This window comes from Daldinia vernicosa (genome assembly GCF_022497035.1).
Source record: "Daldinia vernicosa strain CBS 139.73 unplaced genomic scaffold F5Y00scaffold_2, whole genome shotgun sequence".
NCBI lineage: Eukaryota > Fungi > Ascomycota > Sordariomycetes > Xylariales > Hypoxylaceae > Daldinia > Daldinia vernicosa.
In genome coordinates, this window is record NW_025953918.1 from 298,013 (window position 1) to 319,976 (window position 21,964).

The 21,964-nt window shown below is 48.4% G+C and overlaps 6 protein-coding genes across 6 annotated transcripts; 2 read left to right on the forward strand and 4 right to left on the reverse strand.

Annotated features, from left to right (window-relative positions):
* Positions 1–172: 172 nt before the first annotated feature.
* F5Y00DRAFT_269133 (uncharacterized protein) lies at positions 173–1,499 on the reverse strand (the record flags this gene model as incomplete). The annotated part of the gene is made up of 1 exon (XM_048012383.1): positions 173–1,499. The coding sequence occupies one exon, from the start codon at positions 1,497–1,499 to the stop codon at positions 327–329; it is 1,173 nt and encodes a 390-aa protein (XP_047869657.1). The 3' UTR covers positions 173–326.
* Positions 1,500–6,217: 4,718 nt separating this feature from the next.
* Positions 6,218–10,025, forward strand: F5Y00DRAFT_58834 (SPX domain-containing protein). Its single transcript, XM_048013846.1, has 7 exons — positions 6,218–6,337; positions 6,439–6,523; positions 6,706–6,828; positions 6,888–6,938; positions 7,004–7,805; positions 7,861–9,671; positions 9,735–10,025. Coding segments are annotated over exons 1-7 (3,057 nt in total). The 5' UTR covers positions 6,218–6,335; the 3' UTR covers positions 9,918–10,025.
* Positions 9,928–11,093, reverse strand: F5Y00DRAFT_58868 (uncharacterized protein). The gene is made up of 2 exons (XM_048013847.1): positions 10,929–11,093; positions 9,928–10,849 (listed from the first exon to the last, which is right to left on the reverse strand). Exon 2 carries the CDS (start codon positions 10,835–10,837, stop codon positions 10,133–10,135), a length of 705 nt encoding a protein of 234 aa, XP_047869659.1. The 5' UTR covers positions 10,838–10,849; positions 10,929–11,093; the 3' UTR covers positions 9,928–10,132.
* Positions 11,094–11,542: 449 nt separating this feature from the next.
* Positions 11,543–14,634, reverse strand: F5Y00DRAFT_250442 (amine oxidase; the record flags this gene model as incomplete). The annotated part of the gene is made up of 7 exons (XM_048009733.1): positions 11,543–11,592; positions 11,676–12,129; positions 12,208–12,277; positions 12,370–12,635; positions 12,997–13,897; positions 13,950–14,358; positions 14,409–14,634. The coding sequence occupies 7 exons, from the start codon at positions 14,632–14,634 to the stop codon at positions 11,543–11,545; spliced, it is 2,376 nt and encodes a 791-aa protein (XP_047869660.1).
* A 1,285-nt stretch (positions 14,635–15,919) lies between these two features.
* On the forward strand, positions 15,920–17,580 carry F5Y00DRAFT_223451 (V-snare-domain-containing protein). Its single transcript, XM_048005876.1, has 3 exons — positions 15,920–16,417; positions 16,527–16,939; positions 17,097–17,580. Exons 1-3 carry the CDS (start codon positions 16,238–16,240, stop codon positions 17,182–17,184), a joined length of 681 nt encoding a protein of 226 aa, XP_047869661.1. The 5' UTR covers positions 15,920–16,237; the 3' UTR covers positions 17,185–17,580.
* Positions 17,581–21,658, reverse strand: F5Y00DRAFT_223453 (NUC173-domain-containing protein). The gene is made up of 2 exons (XM_048005877.1): positions 21,556–21,658; positions 17,581–21,494 (listed from the first exon to the last, which is right to left on the reverse strand). Exons 1-2 carry the CDS (start codon positions 21,616–21,618, stop codon positions 17,775–17,777), a joined length of 3,783 nt encoding a protein of 1,260 aa, XP_047869662.1. The 5' UTR covers positions 21,619–21,658; the 3' UTR covers positions 17,581–17,774.
* Positions 21,659–21,964: the final 306 nt, after the last annotated feature.

Genomic DNA, 21,964 nt, shown 5'->3' on the forward strand with positions numbered 1-21,964 from the left:
TAGGCATAAATAGATAAATAAGTGTATGTGTTGCTTTGGGTATTTGTACGGGATGGTTATGGTTATGGGCGGCCCGGAATTCGCGCTTTTTACATTTATTATAACGATCATGACGGCAGTCAGCCACCATTCCTTATGTAAATATATATGTATAAAAAAGTATTGTCTTTTCATAAATATAGTCAAACGGTTTAAAACTCTTCTTACGGCGACGTCATTATATTTTATGGAAGCTTTATAAATAGAATCGGGTTGATAAAGAGGAACCCGTTTCGTAAGCCTTTACCGTCGTCCTTTTCATATAGGTGCCTACCTACCTCCGTAAGTTAAGTATTCCCTTCTAAAAGCTCATATATCCACCAACCGGAAACTGGTTGGAGTGTATCCGGGCCCGTCTTGTCGCTAAGTTCAGGCCTCCCAGGTTTGAAATATGAGGATTCTGATTCGAGTAGTTCCCCACTACTAGAGACAGATATTCCGATAGAACCGGCCACTAATCTCGTATTATGTATAACTCCATTATCATCTACTGTAAGCGGGACCGAGGAGAACGCGTCCGGGATATCAGACATATCGATGGTATGAAACAAGGTGCCATCGAGATTACAACCGCATGTGTCTGATGTATCTGAGTCAAAAGGAACCACCGGTGAGGTGTACATGCATTCCCCGTTAACTTTCCAGAAGGTAAAAGCGGTGATCCATCCTGAAAGATACTCAACGCCCGAGCCGCCTTCCCGGTGTGCTACCCTGGACCAGAAAGACAGCACCTCGGGACTAGTCGGTTCGTCAAATGAGCGAATGAAGTAGTCGAGCACCGCAGTTAAAAGGTGTGCGAACTGCGCTGGCTCCTTTCCCAGTCGGGGTAAATACTCCAGACGACGCCGGATCTTAACCCAGTCTTCTCTCTCGCCAAGGAGAGTCACGGAGGGTATCCCACAGGTCAGAAGAGCGGAATACTTGAAATACTCCTGCAGAGCGCCCATCATAAGAACCGCGGCTGTCACCGTATCAGTGTGCGTCGTCGTAGTAAAGTCCGGCATAATCCACGCCGTCAGATCCGGATCGACGACGTTCTTTTTGATCTCGTTCGTCATCCGGATCGCCAGCTCGCCGAAGTCCACGCTGGCGATGGTTCCCGCTTCGACGACTTCCAGCTCCTTCCGGCCCTCGTGCGCGACGAAGAACGGCCGCAGCTCCTCGGCGTGCGCGTTGATGTGCGTGCTTAGTTGGGCTATGATGGAAAACCAGACGTCTTCCGGGCGGATTTTCAGGTGGTGATGATTGCTGTAGGCCTGATAGACCGCTCGGACGAAGCCGTTTGAAGAGGCGAGAACTTGGGCGTTCTCTGGGATTTGGATGGAGGACTGGATTACCTGTTTGCAGCGGTTGTAGTCGGTTCGACAAGAGCGTTGTAGGAGTTCCGTGGGGGACGCTACCGCATCGTTCCTTTTATAGGCTCGAGCAGGATGGGCAGCGGTTCGAAGTGTGATAGGCATTTTGAGACTGAGCTTTAGGGGGTAGTTTGATATACTGTAGTTATCTACCTAGGGATAGGCACATACCCACTCATATATAGGAAGAGGATATATTTATCTGCCTATCAGTGGGGTGATGGAATATACGCCAATGCTACGCTACTGCCTGGCTGAGTATCTTTATTGGATAGGAGTACGCTGCTGTGCCTTATGAGACGTAATTAGATCTTTAGTTTAAGCATTTTCTCAGCTCTCGATCTAGAGCTATTTCCCGAGCAACTAATATATATAGGAGCCCATGATTGGTCCCTTGGAACCTATTAACACCTCCAACCTTATCCCTCCAGACGATCTCGCTAGGGCTAGGTCGTATCAATATGCCCACTAGGTATTTGTTAAAGGCTCCTCCTGTCGATATTCCGCTCATCAGTACTTTTCCTGGGTAAAAATATGGCTACTTAACTCTGTTGGGGGGGGCGTGCCGCCGTTGCTTCTTAGGAGAGCTTCACTCTATCTTTGACTTGGGTTAGGAAGCGGGAGGTTAAATGCCTGAGATAATCGTTGCTGACAATGCTATTGTTATTTACTATTCCTTTATACTATTTATTGAATAACTGCTCCTTGCCGTCGTAGGCGAGGCTCTTATCCAGATTCCTTTGCAATATCCCCCAAAACCCGTTATGGGCAAAGTCCCCCTTTTATTTTTCGCCCCTTGTAACCCAACATAGTGATGTTATCAACGTAGTGTCCAACCCTTACTCCGCGGCCTCGAATTTATTCTGATATATACCATATATCTGGTATCTGACTTAGGTAGTCATTAGGTACTTTATATACCTGAGAATGCAGCATATAAGGGGCGCTTCGTGGTACTAATTACTGAGTACGTTAGGAGAGATATGAACACATAGTGTGTAGTAACCTCCGGCCAGATCGAGTACGAGGAGGACATACTAATAAGTTTGCTATGGGTCACGAAGCTTAAAGAGGATGTCGATGGCGATACAGAAATAGCTAGGAGAAACCAGCATTTTCAAAAGGAAGGGAGAAAGGCATTCAGGATAATTTTAGAGTTGCTTATTACCACTAGTATTCCCTACCTCTCCTGATGAAAGGCATCTATAGAGGATAAATGAAGATACGGGATAGAACACACGCAAAGGCAGTACAGTAATATAGCCTGCTATTGAAAATATGTGTCTACATTACGTTGATTTCAAGGGTTAAGATGAAGTGCACTTGCTTCAAGAAAAATGATTTCGTATATGATATCTGTAAAATAAAATGAAAAATAAAATAATGGAAATACCTATGCGGCATCGAAAGAAAAGGGTGGTAGACGGTAGGCAAGCAAAAAAAATTAATGGCAAAAGGAAAATAAAAAAGGGAAAAAAGAATTGCAAAAAAAGCTCGGTCTGGGTGTTGAACGCAGAACCTACGAAAAACTACTTTGTAAATGTCGTACTGTCAAGTCACGGGCATACCGGTCCAGCATATGACACCACGGTGCAGTTTTCTCTAGCCTCCAGTCACCCAGGGATACTTCCTTTTTGCGGGGTCGGCTGAGCGTTTGCAGTTTATTTAGATATATATGTCTTGTTTCCTAGGTACGTACTTACTTAGGTAGGTACGTCTCGTTGCCCCGAGCGAGGTGCTCTACAGGTGTGCTGCATGTCTTCAGGTGCCAGGTGGCGTTGCCAAAGTTGCGAATAGCCTCTGAGGCAGCAACTTACAGTAGCTTAATTAGGTACCTAGGTACCTATCTAAGGTGCTTAATGCTCGGACCAACTAACCCCTTTTCAAAACTCTACGTTGTAGAGTTTGCTGTTTTGCGTCTTCTGGTCCGTACCCCTTTAATCCTTTTGGAATATGTGTGATGCCGTTTGGGAAGATGTTGATAACTGGCATTTATTGCCTTGATTCTATTATGCTACGTAACCAGCGACCACTGTAAATTTGCAACTGCTTGATGCTGATAATCATTCATTCGTTAATAGGTATTCTAAAGCCGTAGCATCCTTGACTGGCCTTATCTTTAAAAGAAGCGCGTGGTAAAGTTAATTATCATGGCTATCAGCTCTTCCTACAGGGCTGACAAGCCAACAATTATAACTACTTCTTCTTCTTGATTCATGAAGTTTAATAATACATAAGATTACCCTGTTATAGTTATTTCAAAGGCCCCAGCAAAGTATAAAAACAGTTATATATAAAATGAGACTGCTGCTAAATCTATACTTAAGAGTAGGAAGTTGAAACTTAAAAGAGTAATACCGTAATGACTAGTTGAGAAATTTACGCACTGAAATTCTTGGAACTTTGAGGATATACATTTATTCTTTGAAATCTTAATATGTGATCAAATTATATACCTATTAAAGTATTGAGCCTAGTAACATCTACTCTGAATTAGTAGAATTAGCAGCTCATCGTAATTCCATGATAGGAGGAATAACGCCAAGTTTTGCTGTAGTCATTTAAAAGATCTCACGTCAATATCTTTTAAGGATTTAAATATTATACAGTCACTTGAAAGGAGAGTCCAGCCTTGACGTACCTAATATATGAGGTCAATTTCGTGGTCAATATCAATTACCTAGCTCTAAGAATATCCCATCGGGACTGAGATTAGATGTTATTTCTATACACGGTGGATTGGCATTTATACTGCTATAAAACTAGAGCAGAGACCAATCATCCTTCCACCTATGAAGATGACATATTCGAAAAGGAGTGAAAAACAAGGAATGTAAGATTTTGGCAACGAAGGAAGGATGACGTATAAGTCGGAGACCCGAAAAGGCCTGGTGATAAAACGGACGGAGAGGACAGCGGAGTACCGGGACCTGCCGATCTCACCCCGGGCTCGGAGACAGACCCCGGCTATCCTCACTCAGCCTCGTGCATGAGATGTCGAGGGCCACGAGGTGAAGACAAGAGATGTGATTGGTTAAAAATGTTAAAGGGAAAGAGGAGAAAGAAAAAAGTAGCTGCGATGTAAAGTGGATTGATCGCCCACTTGTGGGGCTGAGTTGCAGCCCGTTCCCGAAAAACTGAAATCCAAGGTATTCGGTACTCTGTACGTGCGCCAGGATTCGTTCGGGGGATATAAATCCGTCACGACTGAAGAAGCCCGTTTGAACGTGATATGGCCCGGCTTCCCTTTTCAAGTTTTAAATCATACGGCAAGTAAGTTTCTTTTCCCGCTAACGTCTATGATAGATAGGAGATAGATATGTCAGCAGCTTAGTTTATTCAGATAATGAAGTACTAGTAGTGAAGTACACTATCCCAAGTATGCGGTACAATGAAGTTGCTTCTCCGGGTGCTAGTGCCCCACTAGAATAGATGAGAAAGTTGTGTCCCTCCCCCCCCCGACTTCCCTCTAATAAAACATACTAAAGCCAAACATACTAAACATACTAAACACACTACTAAAATACCCTACTACCTAATACTAAGATACTACTTTCAAAAGACGACCCCTCTAGGTTAAAAGCTTGTCTGTTATCAATCTAGAAGCTGGCATCAAAGCCACTCGACGGGGCTCAACAAGCTCATTACGTATAAGATACAGCACTCGCTGAGCTCAAAACAATGACTTCAGACTCTCGATACACATTCGGATGACCCGTACGAACGATATCATATGTCTGTACGTGAGTGTAGCTCGAATAGTCTGCAGTCTGCAAGGTTACAAGGTTGTTAGGTCGTCAAGTGTCTGAGAGCTAGGAAAGCGTCAAAACTAGCTTCTCGGCGCTCAAGAAGCCAAAGGCCATCGAGAATTCATAGTGCCCTACGGTTTTGACGTCGTGAAGTTGCTAGACTGGTAAGAAATTCTCCATTTTTCCTGTAAGGTACCTTTCCTACCTTTTCCTGTCTACCCCTCCACGGGAGTCACCATCGCCATATTAAAGTCTGGGGCACGTCCTCACCACAACTCTTCTGCGTCACATCCGTCTTCGTCGAACATATTTGAGCCTATCAGATCCTCCGCTCTTCCTGTTATTTGCTACATACACCACCTCCAAGCCCTCTCGTCGGGATCACCAGCCGCTTCATGCAGAGAACAGCCACTGCATTCTGCCCCGTCTGACCCCCACATCTCTGTCTAGCAGCAGTCATTGGATCTAATACCCAATATCTCGGCCTGCCTACAAGCCGTCTTACCAAACACCTCGAACTACCTGAAGCTCTGACTCTGGTTAGGTACCGAGTCGCTGTTGTACGACCGACCAGATCGTCGTGAGCGTGACCTCACCCCCATCAGTAAACTTGCTAGACCTTGGATCGTGTGAATTCAGATCCGTCCGGAAGGGATAGTGCAGCACATCGGCTACATTTATTAGGCCCGAGGCCCTCGTTATCATTACATCAGTCTAGCCTAACCCTAGACTCTTGTATGCAACATCCCGAAGTAGTAGCTAATACCCAGAAGCTACAGGTTGGGCGGGAATCCTACCCACGAGCTCACGCCCTACTGGAACGCGCCCCTCTCCTTGAATTGCCATATGCCCGGAACTTTAGTTCATCTGGTGCTACTTTATCCCTGACTATCAACTTCGTTCTTCCGTTTGTCTCTCTTAGCCCCTTGTTATCCCCAGGGCCGATAATTATATGACTCGGGAGATACGTCCTCGCAATCCCTAGCTCCTCATATCTACGTTAACCCTACCGTGCCGCCAATCCACGTCTCTGCCTTAGCTCCCCTGACACAACCGCTCCCCTGCATTTGGTTACACGAGGGAAACAGCCGTCTAAGTCATCTTTATTAAAACACGCCTTTACTGCCAGCCTTGAGGCATCTATCCAAGTAAACAGCCTTCGCAGGCTGGTTGCAGGCGCCCCTGCCGCACCATGTAAGTTTTACTCGTTGGTTGCGGACTATCTTATTATCCCTTTGCCTACCGCGCTAGAATACTGCCTCCTGCGTCGGTAGGGGTTACTAATGCCTCTTCAGGAAGTTCGGTAAGCAAATCCAGAAGCGTCAGCTTGAAGTGCCAGAATATGCCGCCAGCTTCGTGAATTACAAGGCGCTCAAAAAGGTACGTTAATTATTTTTCTAATTAGTATATCCTAGTCAATGATGTATCCTCTCCCCGGACTTTAAGGGGCTTAGGTCTATGTCGATGTCGATCAGGATACAGCATAGTTTCCATTTGTACCATATTATATGAAACTTATGTTGCTCGGGAAGTGGGATTGTATCACTGACACTAGCCAATAGCTCATCAAGAAGCTCTCTGCTACCCCGACGCTGAGCGCCCAAAATGACCCTCACTTTACTCCCACGCCGGTGGACACTCAAGTTGCCTTGCAGGCAAACAAGGCAAAGTTCTTTTTTCAATTGGTAAACTCTAATCTCCTATGGAGGAATACGTACTCGCGGGCAGCGCTCATATCTTGTAGGAACGAGAGCTCGAGAAGGTCAATGCATTTTACCTTCAGAAGGAAGCCGAAGTAAGTATAGCTTAACTATATTGCCCCATATTCTACACTTGGGCCCCTTACTAACACCAACCAAGCTGAAAATCCGGCTTAAAACGTTGTTGGATAAAAAGAGAGTTCTGCAGTCTCGTCAGGGCGTATCTAGACGGTCGGCCAAATTCACGACGTTAGAAGAAGGGTTCCAACAATTTGCAAACGATCTGAATAAGCTTCAGCAGTTTGTCGAAATAAACGGGACTGCATTCTCGAAGATCCTTAAAAAATGGGATAAGACCTCCAAGTCTAAGACTAAGGAGTTATATCTTTCTCGCGCTGTGGAGGTGCAGCCGTTCTTCAATGCCCCGGTCATCAGCGAACTCTCGGACCAAGCGACAACTAGCTTACAAGAGCTCGGGGCGTGGTCAGACGGGGACAATGTCTCGTTTGAAGCTCGGTCAGAACACATGGTGAGTAGCCAACACCTCCTCGGAACGGATGAAGGCGACGCAGACAGTCTATTGCTCGACACAGCGATTAGTGGCAACCTAGAGTCTCTAAGGGACTTGTTATCAAGAATGAGAGCCGGTTCCGATTCGCCGTCAGGGAAGGACATCTCCTTGATGGAAAGAGTAACCCGTACCTTTCTCGCTGCTATTCACGAGGCGCCACGGGCTTCTCTTGAAGTTCTACTGGAGACTGGGCTCGTCGACGTTCGATCTGAAGATGACATCAACGAGCGAAACTGCCTCCACCAGGCCACCATCTACGGGAATTCGTTTGTCTTAGACGTCGGTCTCGCGGGAGGGGTTGAGGTTAGCAGAACTGACGTCTATGGGCGTGTACCGCTTCATTATGCAAGTATGCATGGGCGGTTGGACATGCTCGAGCAGCTTCTTCTAGGTAAGGACAGGTTAAACGCCCGACTAAATCATGTTGTGCTAAATCTAATGAGTAGCCGACCCAACGACAATCGACCTTATAGACCACGACAATTTTACCCCCTTAATCCACGCTATTATCCATGGTCACCTTACATGCGTGCAACGGCTTCTGAAGACCTCCTCCCGTCTAGATCCGAAGTCAGAAACGGACCATATACCACTTAACCTCGCCTGCGAGCATGGGTCGCTCGATATAGTCGAGCTCCTCCTAGAGCACGGTGCCATGATACTTCCTGATGCCGAAGGCTTGTACCCGCAACATCTCGTAGCTCGGTCGGGCCAGACGCCTCAACTACTCCGATTGCTGCAGAACTATGGTGCCGACTTGGACCAGATAGACAAACTCTATGGCTGGACCCCACTGGTGCATGCAGCGAGCGAAGGGAATGTGCCTTGCTTAGAGGAGCTCCTGAATGTGGGCGTTGACCCAAATATCGTCGACGAGAAAGACTTGCCTGCGATGTACTATGCGGCATGGGAAGGTCATCTGGAATGCATAAAGAAGCTCACACCATATCAAAGGGGTAAAGCAGAAAGTCCCGTGATGATACAATCGACCAGTTCTCTCCTTGCTCCTATGGGGAGTGGAAATAGTCCTACCCCTATGTCGCTCGACGCCGATGCTATTCCCATCCTCGAACTTCCGCCACCTATAATACCTCTGAGACGCTATGGCCATAATTTCCTCGACACGAAGGCCGTGATCCAAATTAGCTTCCAGGAAGAAGGAGACCACCCATTGGTTTTCTTCCACGACAGCAAATACCCAGCCGCGCGACTAACCATTTCTTCCAAAGCATCAGACCTCATTCCTAAGAATATCATGTTACCTTTTCAAGAAGACACCCGACTAGTATCTTTCCAGGTCGACAACCTTGACACATTCACCCTTGATTTTGACGTATTCCCTACCTACGGCGCGAAGATAATTGCAAAGACGGTCGCTCTCCCAAATACGTTTCGAGCTTCCTGGAGCAGCTCGGGGAAATGCTGCCTCCCGTTGTTTGATCCTAGACTCCGGGCTATTGGCCAGATCACATTCAATACCCAAGTGATCAAGCCCTTCCAAGGCACTCCGTTGGAGATCGCAGACTTCGAGACTTATTGGAAGGCTACGAGCCAGTTGGACCAAAACCCAACTATGTTTGTCACTGGTTCGAGCCTGTCTGGCGACTTTGTTCAGTTATACATTCAACATACTAGCGATGGCATCCCTGTTGTATGGCCGCAGTGGATGATACAGTGCGGCGGCATTGACATATCAATTTCGCGACTATCATACGAGCAATTCTCTACGGTTACAGCCTCTAATTTTGGTCGAACTCAACTCCACCTAATACCATCGCACGGCTTAAATAATATTGCCGAGGTTCATCGAGCTCTCAACACGGCAGGAGTTTCCTTGGAGCAAGCCCTCTCCCTGCTCCCTAATTCGATGCACGTCGATCTGCAAATTATCTACCCGTCGGAAGAGGAGGAGAGAAGGCTCGGGTTAGGGCCGACCGTGAACGTAAACAGCTTTGTAGATTCCATACTAACCATAGTATTTGACCACGCGAGGGAACAACGGGCGCAGACGATGTCGGCTCCCGACACTGTTAGGTCGGTGGTGTTCAGCTCTTATAACCCGACGATCTGTACAACATTGAACTGGAAGCAACCTAACTTCCCCGTTTTCCTATGCAACGATCTCGGCCGGGAAGACATTATGCCTTCGCCGAGCATGATCCAGAGTAGCGGACGAAGGACGTTTTCAGTTAAGGAGACAGTGAGGATAGCGCAGGGCAACAATTTTATGGGGCTCGTTTGCTGCTCCCGACTACTGGTGAGTCGTCTTAAAGCGAAAGCTAGCTGTGCATGTGGTATACTAATATGAAATACGAACTAGAACATGGTCCCCGCGCTCGTCGACGCAATAAAGTCGCATGGATTAGCATTGGTTGTAGACAAATCAGCCGAGGAGGCTACAGAGCCATACGCGCATGCGGATGTACTCCCCGTTCCTAAGGGCGTTGATGGTATACTGAAGGGTAACGGTGTCCTGAGATTCAACGAGTCTATAGATGTATAGACAAAATCTGCTATTTGGAGTACGCGTTGGTTTTTATAAGGATGAGCTGCAGAGCTTGGCTTATGCCAGAACTAGGTCCTTAGCACACACTGGCTTTTATGGCTTTCGTGATAATTGAAAAGATATTTGCCTTATAACTTTGCTTTTGTAATGTATTACAGTGATGTGCTAATGTGTCGATAATGCGGTAGCGCCTTATGTTATTCACGTATGTATTAAGCCCCCTTGTACTCGTACCGCAGCGCACTTAGGTCCCTCTCCGGGTCCACGCCGCCCATGACTATTTTTGCAATTATCACGACCCCGTACACGACGGCGGGTAAATTGCTCAGCCCAACGTGGCCCCATTGCTGCCGTCCCTCCGCAGAAGCGCCTGGTTTCGATACGAGCCCGGCGAGTACCAGGACCGCGCAAAGGGCTATATTCAGGTATGGTAGATAAGCCGCCAGCGGCGAGTCGCGACGCCCTTCTGCCTGGAAAGGCGCGTCGACGGCGTCGGATCGGCCGAGTATACTACCGAACTGCTTCCTCCTCGCACCTTTGGAACCGCTCCTACTACTACCGCTATCGCTAACCCAGCCGTCGACGCCGCGTATCCCCGTGGTCCCGGGCGGTAGGGCCCATAGCATCCACGCGGTGGCTGCTAGGCTGGTCAGGCTGAGGAGGGCGCGTATGCGGTCGTTCCCGTTGCTGGATGATGATGCTTGGGTCAAGGCGAGGAGATACGGGACCGCGGAGACGATGGGTAAGGCGAGGAGGAGCAGGCGGAATTGCGCGTTGCGGACGTCGTTTTGGTGGGCGAGGGATTGGATTAGGGCTTCTTGTTCTTGCTCGTCGAGGGCGGTGGGGGAGTCGGAGTCGGAGTCGGAGTCGGAGTCTGAGGCGTGGGTGAAGGGGCGGCGGGTGCGGAGGGATTGCATGGCTGGATCTGGCTGTGGTTGTTTGGTAGTGAAGCTTCTTTGATGACGGGTTGGTAGGTAGGTAGGTATCTTGGTTGGTTGATTGTGGTACTTTATATTGGGATGTTCATCTTGAGGTTGTGATTTATGCGTGCTTGGGATTAGGCGGGTATTTAACGTTTAAGTTAAGCTAGGTAGGTAGGTATCTCATATAAAAATATGTATGCAGCCTTAAGGATAGCCTCGAAGCTTGTGGTAGCGCAAAGGTTAGGATGAGTTCGGAAAGTTAGAAGTGACGTAAGGCATAAGGTTAAGCTGCAGCTTGGCAAGCCTATCAGCCACTTTTCTGCTTAGGTAATCTAACATAATCTAACGTGGTGCTTATGGCTTATACACTTAATTGTGGCTCGCGTTAAACCCCCCTGAAAGCGACGGAGGTACTATATGTACATTTATATATTTTAAACACCTTAAAGGCATCTAGATATCGTCTAATAAGTCTCAGGCTTATAACCTGAACTCTAGGCACTATACATGCTAAAATGCCAGATCCAAATGCAAGCATCCAACGTATTTAGCTTAAGTAGTAGACCCGAGTAGTAGAAAAGGGGGAGTAGGGGAGCGTTGTCGTTTCGCGTGAGACTTCAGATTGAAGTCCTCTTAATACTAATACAGAGCTACCAACCACCATTCATTTTAATTAATACGATATGATACACACAACATCTACGTCGTCGGGAACGACTTGAAGTTTCCATTATTATCGTATTTCGCCTCTGCACACATCATTAGCTCGACACCGCACGAAACATCAATCATAGATAGGAATAGTAGTTAGTAGGAGAGGTAGGTAACGCACTGAAAAACGTATAACTGAGCGTAACCTCGTTGATCCCGCGCATGTTCAAATCGTTCAGCATATCGGGATCCAAGTAGAAGAACACGGGCATATCGACCGTCTCCCCCGCGTTCAACCGCTGCTCCTCGAAGCAGAAGCACTGGATCTTGCTGAAGTACGGCGCGACCTGCGCGGGCGTGACGCTGTACGTCGCCACCCCGATGATGTCGCTGTCGCTGCGGTTCGTCGCCGTGTAGAACGCCAGCGCCGTCTCTCCGGGCAGCACGCGCACCTCCCGCTGCTGCGGCACGAATTTCCACGGCAGGACGTCTGATACCGAGGCGTTGAACGTGACTCGGATGCGTCGCGCGTCCGTCACGGGGATAAGTCGCGATGCCTGGTCGAAGTCTGCGTCGTCGCTTGAGGGGCCGTGCGCGCGGACGGGCTGGCCGCCCCAGCCGGTTGTCTGGCATATCTGTTTGTTTCGGCGAGTTAGTCGCCTTATTACACACCACGACTCATAAGAGAAGTAAGTAAAGTATCTCAAACCTACCATCTTATACATCGGCACGGAGCCGTACGAGAAGGCAACAGTGCCGAGTATAATGCTAAGCGTGTAATACCTATAAAACACCACTAAGCCTCGTCTTCCCTCTCACATCCACTTGCCCGCAAGAAGCAATTGGGATTAGGTCAGGTAGGTAGGTATATATACATAGTCGTGCGATTCTTAAATCTATAGTACTCGCGCACGCGTTCCATCGACGGCATCCCGGCGCCGGGACCGGGGGCAGTAGGAGTGGTCTGCTGTTTCCTCGCCGAGGAATTCGTTACGCTTCGGCGGGGAGACGGCCGGACGAGGGCGCGACGGCACGATGCGCATGCCCATTGCGAAGCTGATGAGGTGCTGGCTCGGAGTGCCCGCCATGAGGTCTGGGAGAGGGTGTTCATTATGGTAGATGGAAGAGTTGGTAAGTAAAGCTCTTCGAGAAATCATATCATCGTATCATGTTGTGGGGTTGACGGGTCGATGTCAAAACGCTATGCTGCTACATAGGAATTTTAGGTGGGTCCGGTAAGCTTTATTGTATTGTACAGGGTCTCATTACTGGCTTACCCGCTGTAACTCTGCAGTGCCAGGGTGCGCGCAACTTCTAAAGAAAAGCATGTGATCGGTCTATGTCGAGGAACAAGTTGGCTCATATACATAAGCTAGGTAATTACTTACACGCAGTTATAAGCTTTAGAATTGTATAGTTAATTTACAACGGACATCTTGTTTACAAGTCTACCTAATCTACGCCAGTTTCCTATTTACCAATCTAATTATAGGCGCCTTTACCTTTCCATTTCCTATACCGTTTCCTTGTTGTGTTGATACATTCTTCGTAATCCTGCCGAATACCCTCTCCAACAAATTTATAACAAATACCTGAATCAGCAGGATGACAACTCTTACAAACAAGTCTAATATACCCAACCTAGGTTGCTTTCCACGACTGTAGGTCGAGTCTACAAACTGGAAAGGCAATCTAGCTCCGAGATGAGCTTGGGCTACGTACAGTCCGCTACTAAATCCGTCTTCGTGAAACCCGTACTTAGTCCATGCGCCCGCGTAGCTGATCCCTCTGGTATTCTGTATTATCGGTAACGCTTGCTGCGCTCGGATCGCTGCAGGGTTATACAGCGGGTGTGAGTATGAATATCGGCCTTGTACAGTCTCCGGCTTCGGTTCCTGGATGGGGTTTAACGTCACCAGGACATCGCCAAAAGCTTGCCTCGGAATATGTTGTAGTATATTCATGTTATAAGTCAACGACACTTGATCAATGTCCTTATTCGTCCAAGGCGATGACAACGCGAGATAATTCCAAGCGGACCAGGAATTTTGCCGCCTCGGCATGTGTGAAAGATCTGAGTGGAGAACGCAGGTATTCTCCGAGCTTTCAAACGAGGACATGATGGCCCGCTCCTTTGCAGTTGCCGAAGGCTTAATGATCTGATATGCTTGGTCCCCATGTGTCGCTAATATGACGTGATCGTATACTTCCGTCTTGCCATTTTCTAAATGTAACTTCACACGCCCGTCTTTGTCGTTGCTAAGATGCTTGACTGTGGTTTTGAGAAATAGATGGTTTGGTGGGAACCCTCTCATCACAGCATTAACGTACGATTTAGCCCCGTTCTCTAGTGTAAGCCAGTCTGGTCTCCTCGCAAATGTGCTTAGGAGATGATGATTCCACCTTGGCAAAAATCAGTCTTCATACTTTAGTACCCTTTATTTATCCAACTTACATAAAACGTACGAGCGTCACAGCCGGAAACTCCAAGGTGCACTTATCAGGACTCGTACTCCATACAGCGGCCGTCATAGGGATTAGGTAGTCGGTGCGAAAAGCTTCAGAGTACCCTTCTCTATCCAAATACTGTCCAATAGTCTCCATAGGCGCAGCCGAGGTTTCGGTGTTTAGATAGACGTCATTGTCGTCATCCTTCAACAAATCGAGCGCAAATTTGTTGAAACGGATGATATCGAAAATGAGCCTCCACATCCGTAGAGAAAAAAGGTTCTTCCTCTGACAGAATATGGAATCTAAACTTGACCCTGCCCATTCGAATTTCCCACGATCCCTTGAAAATCCAAAGGTCATCTGAGTGGGCACGGTCTTGACCTTCATATAGTTGAGGAAGTTAATGAAGTTTGCTGTGAATGATTAGTATATCCGCCTATTCGGGGATTCGTTGTCTACTAACGGTATGTTGCTTCGTTGAGGACGATGAAGCCTGTGTCGACCAAGGTGGTGAATTTGCCCTTCTTCCATTCTACCGTATTGGTATGGCCACCCAGGCGATCAGCCGCCTCGTAGAGATAGACGTCATGGTGCGTACGATTCAAGGCCCACAGAGCACCAATACCGGCAGAGCCACTGCCAACGATGGCAACCTTCTTTCTGGGCACCCAGTTAGCCGGCGATGTCATTGATTTATATACAATAAAAGAAGAGTACGAAAGCTGAGGAGGTTATAATAGTTAGGGCACCAAAGGATTCATAGAAGGATGGATATACGGAAGAAGCAATATTCAAAGTCGAAGCATGTGATAGAGCATTATGAAATATGGACTCCGAGGAATAGAAGGAAGCTGATTATGCGGGTAGACTCCGTAACACAGCCATACAAAGTGGTCCAAGTTTCGATAGTCATACCAGATCGGCAAAGTCGTGGCTGCAAAACAAGAAAACGCGATTGGAATGATTGGAATGGAACATTTAGGTAGTGTTGGAGGAAGTAATGTTATGTAGGTGCTAAATACTAATAGAATTAATATAGAAGCGGGAACTGCCATTCTACATTAAAATGTACTTTCCACATGCTTGAACTTACATTCCCATATTGTCAAGAGCGAATAGAGAAAGTAAGGCGCACTAAGAGCGCTAAGACTATTCAGGAGTTGTAAACGATTTAGTCGACCGTTGTTGCCGAGATGAACATATGAGAAAAATAGGAGAAGCCCCAATTCTTATTTTATTTCTTACCTTATTTCATCTCATATACGAAGTTACCTCTTGAAACCATTGAAAGGTTGATAAACAAGGGTTTTACCATTACCGTATGTATTTTCTGAGACAATTCCGACGCATTGACTCAGGTATGACATGCACAAATATGGACAATGTCGGTCAATTTATTTAGTATCCGAAACATGGCATCATTGAAAATAACCGATCCAACGCAGTATCGAGACTAGATAACAGCATATTGGTAGCACGTCGAATCAATAAGAGACAAGTCATCGAATATGTCACCAAGGTTTATAGATTATTCAATCATCAGCTTCGTAGTCCAAAACAGGCAGACTCGATGCTTCAGCATATAAAACCGTAACGTAGGCAAGACGCACAAAAAACAAACACATGCCATCCGATCAATAAATGTCGAGGCTCAACGGGATCGAGTACTCAGAGACGGCCGTCCGAAGACAATCCGTCTAATGCCCAATTCTTAGAAGCTCCATGTTTAGTCTGCCCGGCTAATACAACTCCACGTCCGTCGTAAAATAGGACGCAGAGCCTAAAACATTTCTGCTTTCCGGGGGTTCAACTTTCATGGAGAAAAAAAAGGAAAAGGAAAAGAAGAAAAGCAACGGAAGCTAAAAAATGATTGAAATATTTTTCTTCCAAGATGGTGAATCTCCACTTCTTGTGGCTAGATAGCTGGATGGATGGCTGAGTATGTGGCTGAATACACTATGCAAAGTGAAACCCACTCCAAGCAGGTTCCACATGGTCTGGACCGCATTGACGGGATCTGGGAACTTGTAAGAAGCCGTTCCTGGGTTACGCAACCGACCCAGTCTCTCCTGCAACCCTCATATGTAATCTGTAATCTCTACATACTATTCCATATCTATAATCTACAGTCAGCCAACCACGCCAACCATCCGAGTCTAGTAAGCAGGCGTATACATTTATCCTAATTCGAAACCCGCGATATCTAGCCTTACATCCCTCGTCGAACCACCCGCCCTCTCCGCGAGAGCCTCCTGACCAACCGACGCAATCAACCACCAAACTACACTCATCATGGCCAACCCTCTCGACACCGACGCCGGCTCCGAGCTGTTCAGCAGCTACGAAGCCGAATTCAAACTGGTCCAAGCAGACCTAACCCAAAAACTCGACCAAATCCCCGAACTAAACGGCGAGCCGCGCAAAGCCGCCATCGCCGCCGCCGAGCGTGCCCTCGAGGAAGCCGACGAACTGGTAATAATAATCCACCACCTTCTCATCCATTCCAACCCTTTCTTCTCTATCTATCTACAAGCAACAACAACAACAACAACTCTCGCTAACCCCTCCTCCTCCTCCCCAGCTCGGACAAATGCGTCTCGAAAAGCAAAACATCCCCTCCTCCACGCGCCCCAAGATAAACCAGCGCTTCCGCAACCTCGAGACCGACGTGGACGGCTACAAGCGCAAGCTGCGCGCCCTCTCGGACGACCGCGCCGCCCTCTTCGGCTCCCGCTACACCGACAACCCCAACCCCTCGGACCTGCAGCTCGAGCAGCGCCAGCAGCTGCTCAGCGGCACCGACCGCCTCGACCGCAGCTCCCAGCGCCTGCGCGCCAGCCAGGCCCTCGCCCACGACACCGAGCAGATCGGCGCCGGCACCCTCGCCGACCTGCACCGCCAGCGCGAGACCATCTCCCACACGTCCCAGATCCTGTACGAGAGCGAGGGCTATGTCGATCGCAGCGTTAAGACGCTGAGGGGTATGGCTCGTAGGTAATTGCGTTTTGCCCTCCCCCCCTTTTATTTTCTTTTCTGCATGTAGAGGGAGATGAATAAGACGAGGGGACTTGTTGATGACAATAGGGAATGTCGTTGTGCTAGAGGATATATATATATATATGAGACGAGGCTAACGAAGAGAATTACGCAGGATGGCTACGAATCGGGTAATCACCATTGCTATTATCGCCGTCCTCGTGATCCTGATCTTCGCTGTGATCTACAGCAAGTTCAGGTGAAGAGGAGGAGGAGGGGGGTATTCTATCAGTTTGACGGCGTGGCCGGATAGGAACCAGCCAGCCAGCCAGCCAGCAAGGTATAGAAACACCATGTGTAAAAAAGATAAACATCCCACTCGCGAACGCGCAAGCGGTCTCGAGCAAGGAAGAAAGAGTAACCAACACGGCGTCCGGAGCGTAGACAGGGAGGGCCCTTAGGGAACATTGTAGCAATTCTCACGGTCGTTGTTATTGTATTGTCATGTCATGATATCGAAATTTTTGGAGAGTTATTAGTTATTATTTAACGAACTGGGTGTCTGTTGCAGAAATAGCTACCACCCCTTAGGTTAGCTTAATACCAAGGACGACGATGTATTACCGCCGTCCTATTATCATTGGCTGTGCAAGAAGAAATGGAACGAAATAAAGTATATATTTTCCCCCCCGATCCGTGTAAACCCATTGCGCCGCAACCCGTTCAGGAGACTAGTGAATAAACATGGGATCTGTAGACATATAAGATATCTACATAAAGCAGTAGCAGGCAAGTAGGTATGCATGTGCTGCAAGCGGGTATCAAACTCGGTTTAGAATCTGCTGTAGACCGTTTATCTCCTACCGGGAGACTTGGGCTTCCCAACCTTCCCCGCGAACGCCGGACCATGCCTCTTCTCCTGCCCGAGGCCCCGTCTACCCGCCGCAATACCACCCCTCCCACTCCTACCACCGCCGCCGCCGCCACGCATTCCGCCGCCGCCGCGTGTCGGTCGGCCGCCCCGGAAACCAGCGCCTCCTCTGCCTCCGCCTCCTCTACCGCCGCCTCTGCCACCGCCGCGGCTAATCTGCGTCTTGATAGCCGACACGTCCTTCTCGTCGACATCCATCTCGTCGTCATCGTCGTCATTACCTCGTCTATTCGAGAACTTCAACCGTCCGCCGCGGCCTCTACGTCCAACATCCTTGCTCTTGAGCGCGGCGACGTATGCTCCGACGCCGGACTCCTCGGCGCCATGTTTGGGGGTGTCGATGACCATGGCATCGTCACCGCCGTCCTCTTCGCCGAGGATCAGCTTACCGTCCAGATCGGTCTTAGCCTTGGTCCTGCCCGCCTTGCGTAGCTTGCTAGGCTTCGTAGATGAGATGCTAGCGAGCGCCTTGCGGTCCAGGAGATCCAGGGGCTCGTCCTCGTCCTCCATAATATATGTAGAGCCGCCCTTCTGTGCCTTGCGTGGTTTTCCGAGGACTTCGGCGTCGGAGTCGTCGGATGCGTCTGACTCTTCGCTGCTGTACAGCGCTTCGTCGTACTCGCTTTCGAACCGACCTCGCCGCTTACCGTTCTGCTGGTTGTCGTCCTCATCATCACCTTCTTCCTTAGCCGCGTCCTTCCGTCTCTTGCTGCGCTCCTTAGTCTTGCGGATGTTGGCTATCAACTTGCGATCTGCTTCGGGACAGTTTCGATTGACGGCATCGAAGCCAAAACGACGGACCATTCGTTCTACGATATGCTTGACCTTCGCTCTGAAGTGACCCTTGTGTTCGTGCGCCCAGACCATCAAGTTCGGAACCATCGTCGGTAGACGTGGGGCCATCATCTCCGTCGGCAAGCTAATGACGCACACTTTCACGAACCCCAGAACACTCTTGACAATCTCGCGGTTGTTGGACGTCAAGAAGAGATCCATAGTTTGCACAAGGTCATTCAATACGTCCTTGTTGACGGTCTCCCGGAACTCGTAGAGAATACGAGTAAGGGCAGTGATGGAGGCGGATATCATGTGAGGCGTGCTACCCGCAAGTCCAGCGCTGACCATGGTGAAGTACTCCTCGATGCTTGCCGAAACGGCCGGGGCATTATTTGGCATGTGAGGAACTTTGCTATTATCGATAGATTTGCCCTTCGCTTCCGCTAACGTTCGTCCCATAAGAACAAGAAGTTCGAAGGCCGACGTCCGGGCCTTTTCGTTGTTCTCCTTACAGCAAATTACTACCTCAGATAGCACCGAAGGGATGAAATGGAGTGATGTGTCGGGGATGAATGGCATCAAGGCATTAATTGCCGCTAGCCGTTCTCTTCGTGCAGGAACTGAGACCGTTTCCGCACTTGATAAGATCAACTCTTGAAGTTCTGTGCTTCGCTCCTGAAGTGCTGCCCTGCCAATATCCGACTCGGCAAGTCGTGGGATCAGCTTGTAGGCTTTCTTCTGTAGTTGAGGGTCGTCATCCCTGACAATGATGAGAGCAGCAATATTGAAGAGAGGACTAAAGCTTTGGCGAGGAAGATAAATAGACATAGTAATTACCAAGTCCATCAACGTTTGGGCTGTGGAAGGCATCGGATCTTTTGACTTTTGACCCTTCTCTTTACCCGCCTCAGCTTTAGCTTCGCTCAATGAAGCCGCCAACATCGTGCTCACACGATCAAACGTCTCGACGAGTCCATTTTCGGGGGTGATACTCAAATAAGCATTGATAGTCTGGAGTATAGGACCTCTGGACTGAGGAAGTGTTTGGCTGTAAACGTTAAAGAGCACTGCTAGGAGGTTGCCCGCAAAGCTTCCGAGGTAGGCCAGATTCTTCTGAGCATCCTCTTTAGAAACTCGGCTTCTAAGAATCAAATCATCTTCACTCTCGACCGACACCACGGCTTGATTGGACTCGACGAGGGCCTTGAGGGCTCGACAGATATCGAGTCTAAGATCAACTTTCTGGTAGAGGAGGTTGGCAAGTAGCTCAGCGAATGCCTGGTCAAACGCCACTGTCAAATCAAGAGGCAGATTACAATATCCAGGCAAGATAGACCAGGTCTGGTGAATTATGGTCTCAAAGATCTTGGTTTCCATGGTCTTGGCATCTCCGTTTTCCACGACACGCTGAAACATTGCCTCGCTTAGCGGAATGAGTTCTGTCTTGAAATGTTGAAGATTGGTGTTGGCGGTGAAGTCTCGGAGGATTGGCAGCATCCAAGCTCTACCGGGTTGACCTGCAACTGGCTTGACGAGGTTTAGAGGGAGGACACTGAGAACAGCTTCGGGGCCCATTGCCAAGATTGCCTTTCCAATTACTTCATCTGCCTCTTTTTTACCCATGAAAGAGTCGTTTCCGCGAAGCTCGCCAACCGTTCGCACGACATTTAGCATCATAGGGTTGGCGCGCCATCTAAGCGCATCAAAAATGGCACTTAATACGTTAAACGATTCCATCCAGGCCGCTTGGTATCTGACGCTTAAGAGGTCCTCAGCAATCTTAGCTATCTTCTCAAGGATCTTCTCGTCGTAGATCGAAGGCTCGATTATAACCTGATCCGGGATACAATTCACCATAAATGAAATTAAGCACTCTGAGGCGGAAACCCTTATGTTATGCGAAGAGGACTCCATAAATTTGGAAACCATCGTAAAGAGTTCCGGGAGCTTTTGGAACGTCTCGTCTGGCTCCATCTGAGAGGAGACATCATACCCTCGCGATAATATGGCAATCCAGGGGGGTAGTAATTGGGTATCGTTGGACGAAGGGCGCAGCTCGGAGATGGTCTCAAGGAGACGGGGTAGTTTAGTAGACGCAACTTCATCTGCCATACCCTCGAAAATCATTTCGAAGATTTCGAAAACAGCCATCGTCATGTGTTCATTCCCGCTCTTGGCGATGCTAAGCAAGAGTTCACACAGCGCCTCGATATTTTTGCTGGGCCAGCCACCAGTCGCCGCCGCTACCGTCCTTACAAGCTGCAGAGCGTGTATAAGTGCGGGATCGTGTTCCGCCGACGACTTCTTCTGCTTCCTCGATGCCGCAGCTTTATTCGCTACCTCGGCCAGGGTCCTCATTGCTGATTCGGCGCACAGGTCCGCTGCCGGGTGGTCCACAGACGGGCTCGGGGGAGGATTCTGGAGAACCTTTCGTAGGGCCATCTGGGCACGCTTTCGTACTTTCGGCCTATGGTCCATCGCAAGGTGTAGAAGACCCGCCACGGCTCGTCGCGGAGTTATTTCGCTCGCCGGCAGTTTCCATGCAGCGGCATCCTGCGCAAGAAGCAAGACTTCGAGGCACCCAATAGAGGGCCGTAGTAAAGGCGCCTCAGCATCTTCAAGGAGCAAGACAGGCGCTAGCAGGGTGAGAATCTGTGTAAATTTCGATCGGAGGAGCGGTTGAGGCGCATAAGGCGTAACTACATCAAGAAGATAGACAATCGACGGTGTTAATTCCTTATTAACATTCCCACTCTCGAGAGATTGGTTCAATAGGGCCAAAAGTGCAGCAAAGTATCCAGTGGGCGTCGGTTCGGTACCCTGTTCCTTAAGCGTTTCCTCCACAGCTTTGAGAATTACTACGGTCTATAGAAGGGACTAAGTTAGCGAACTAGAACTGATATTGTAGGGTAAGTGTTTCGCTGACCTGTTGTTGGCTCTGAAGATTTGGTGACCGGATCTTGTCCAGCTTCTCCTCCAAAGTCGACATTTTGAAAATCGCAATCCGTAGGTGCTTTGAATTAGTGAAGATTTCGGGACTTTGCTATCAAGGAATTTTGGATTTTTTTGCTTATCGGATGTTATCGCTTATCGATGAACGCGAACCCCACCACTGGTTTGGCTTGGCAGAGTAGCTCTATGTAACATATGAGGTACCTAACCTACCTAGGTATGTAAATTGTAGCATGTAATTCGAGCCTTAGCCTATGATCATACATAACATACAATAAAATATTCACTTTCTTCATAAATCTCAATCTTAAATTAGATCCGGGGTCATAGACAACATCAATTCCAGTCTTACGAGGTAGCTTCTACTAATGCAGTTGAGATGT

What these genes read in the sequence shown, in the direction of transcription:
- F5Y00DRAFT_58834 (XM_048013846.1), top strand. An exon ending in ATTACAAGGCGCTCAAAAAG is followed by an intron (nt 6,524 to 6,705) that starts GTACGTTAATTA and finishes ACTAGCCAATAG; the next exon opens with CTCATCAAGAAGCTCTCTGC. An exon ending in TTTGCTGCTCCCGACTACTG is followed by an intron (nt 9,672 to 9,734) that starts GTGAGTCGTCTT and finishes AATACGAACTAG; the next exon opens with AACATGGTCCCCGCGCTCGT.
- F5Y00DRAFT_58868 (XM_048013847.1), bottom strand. Translation starts at nt 10,837, where the DNA reads ATGCAATCCCTCCGCACCCGCCGCCCCTTCACCCACGCCTCAGACTCC.
- F5Y00DRAFT_223451 (XM_048005876.1), top strand. Translation starts at nt 16,238, where the DNA reads ATGGCCAACCCTCTCGACACCGACGCCGGCTCCGAGCTGTTCAGCAGC. An exon ending in TCGAGGAAGCCGACGAACTG is followed by an intron (nt 16,418 to 16,526) that starts GTAATAATAATC and finishes CCTCCTCCCCAG; the next exon opens with CTCGGACAAATGCGTCTCGA. An exon ending in CTGAGGGGTATGGCTCGTAG is followed by an intron (nt 16,940 to 17,096) that starts GTAATTGCGTTT and finishes AGAATTACGCAG; the next exon opens with GATGGCTACGAATCGGGTAA.
- F5Y00DRAFT_223453 (XM_048005877.1), bottom strand. Translation starts at nt 21,618, where the DNA reads ATGTCGACTTTGGAGGAGAAGCTGGACAAGATCCGGTCACCAAATCTT. An exon ending in ATCTTCAGAGCCAACAACAG is followed by an intron (nt 21,495 to 21,555) that starts GTCAGCGAAACA and finishes TCCCTTCTATAG; the next exon opens with ACCGTAGTAATTCTCAAAGC.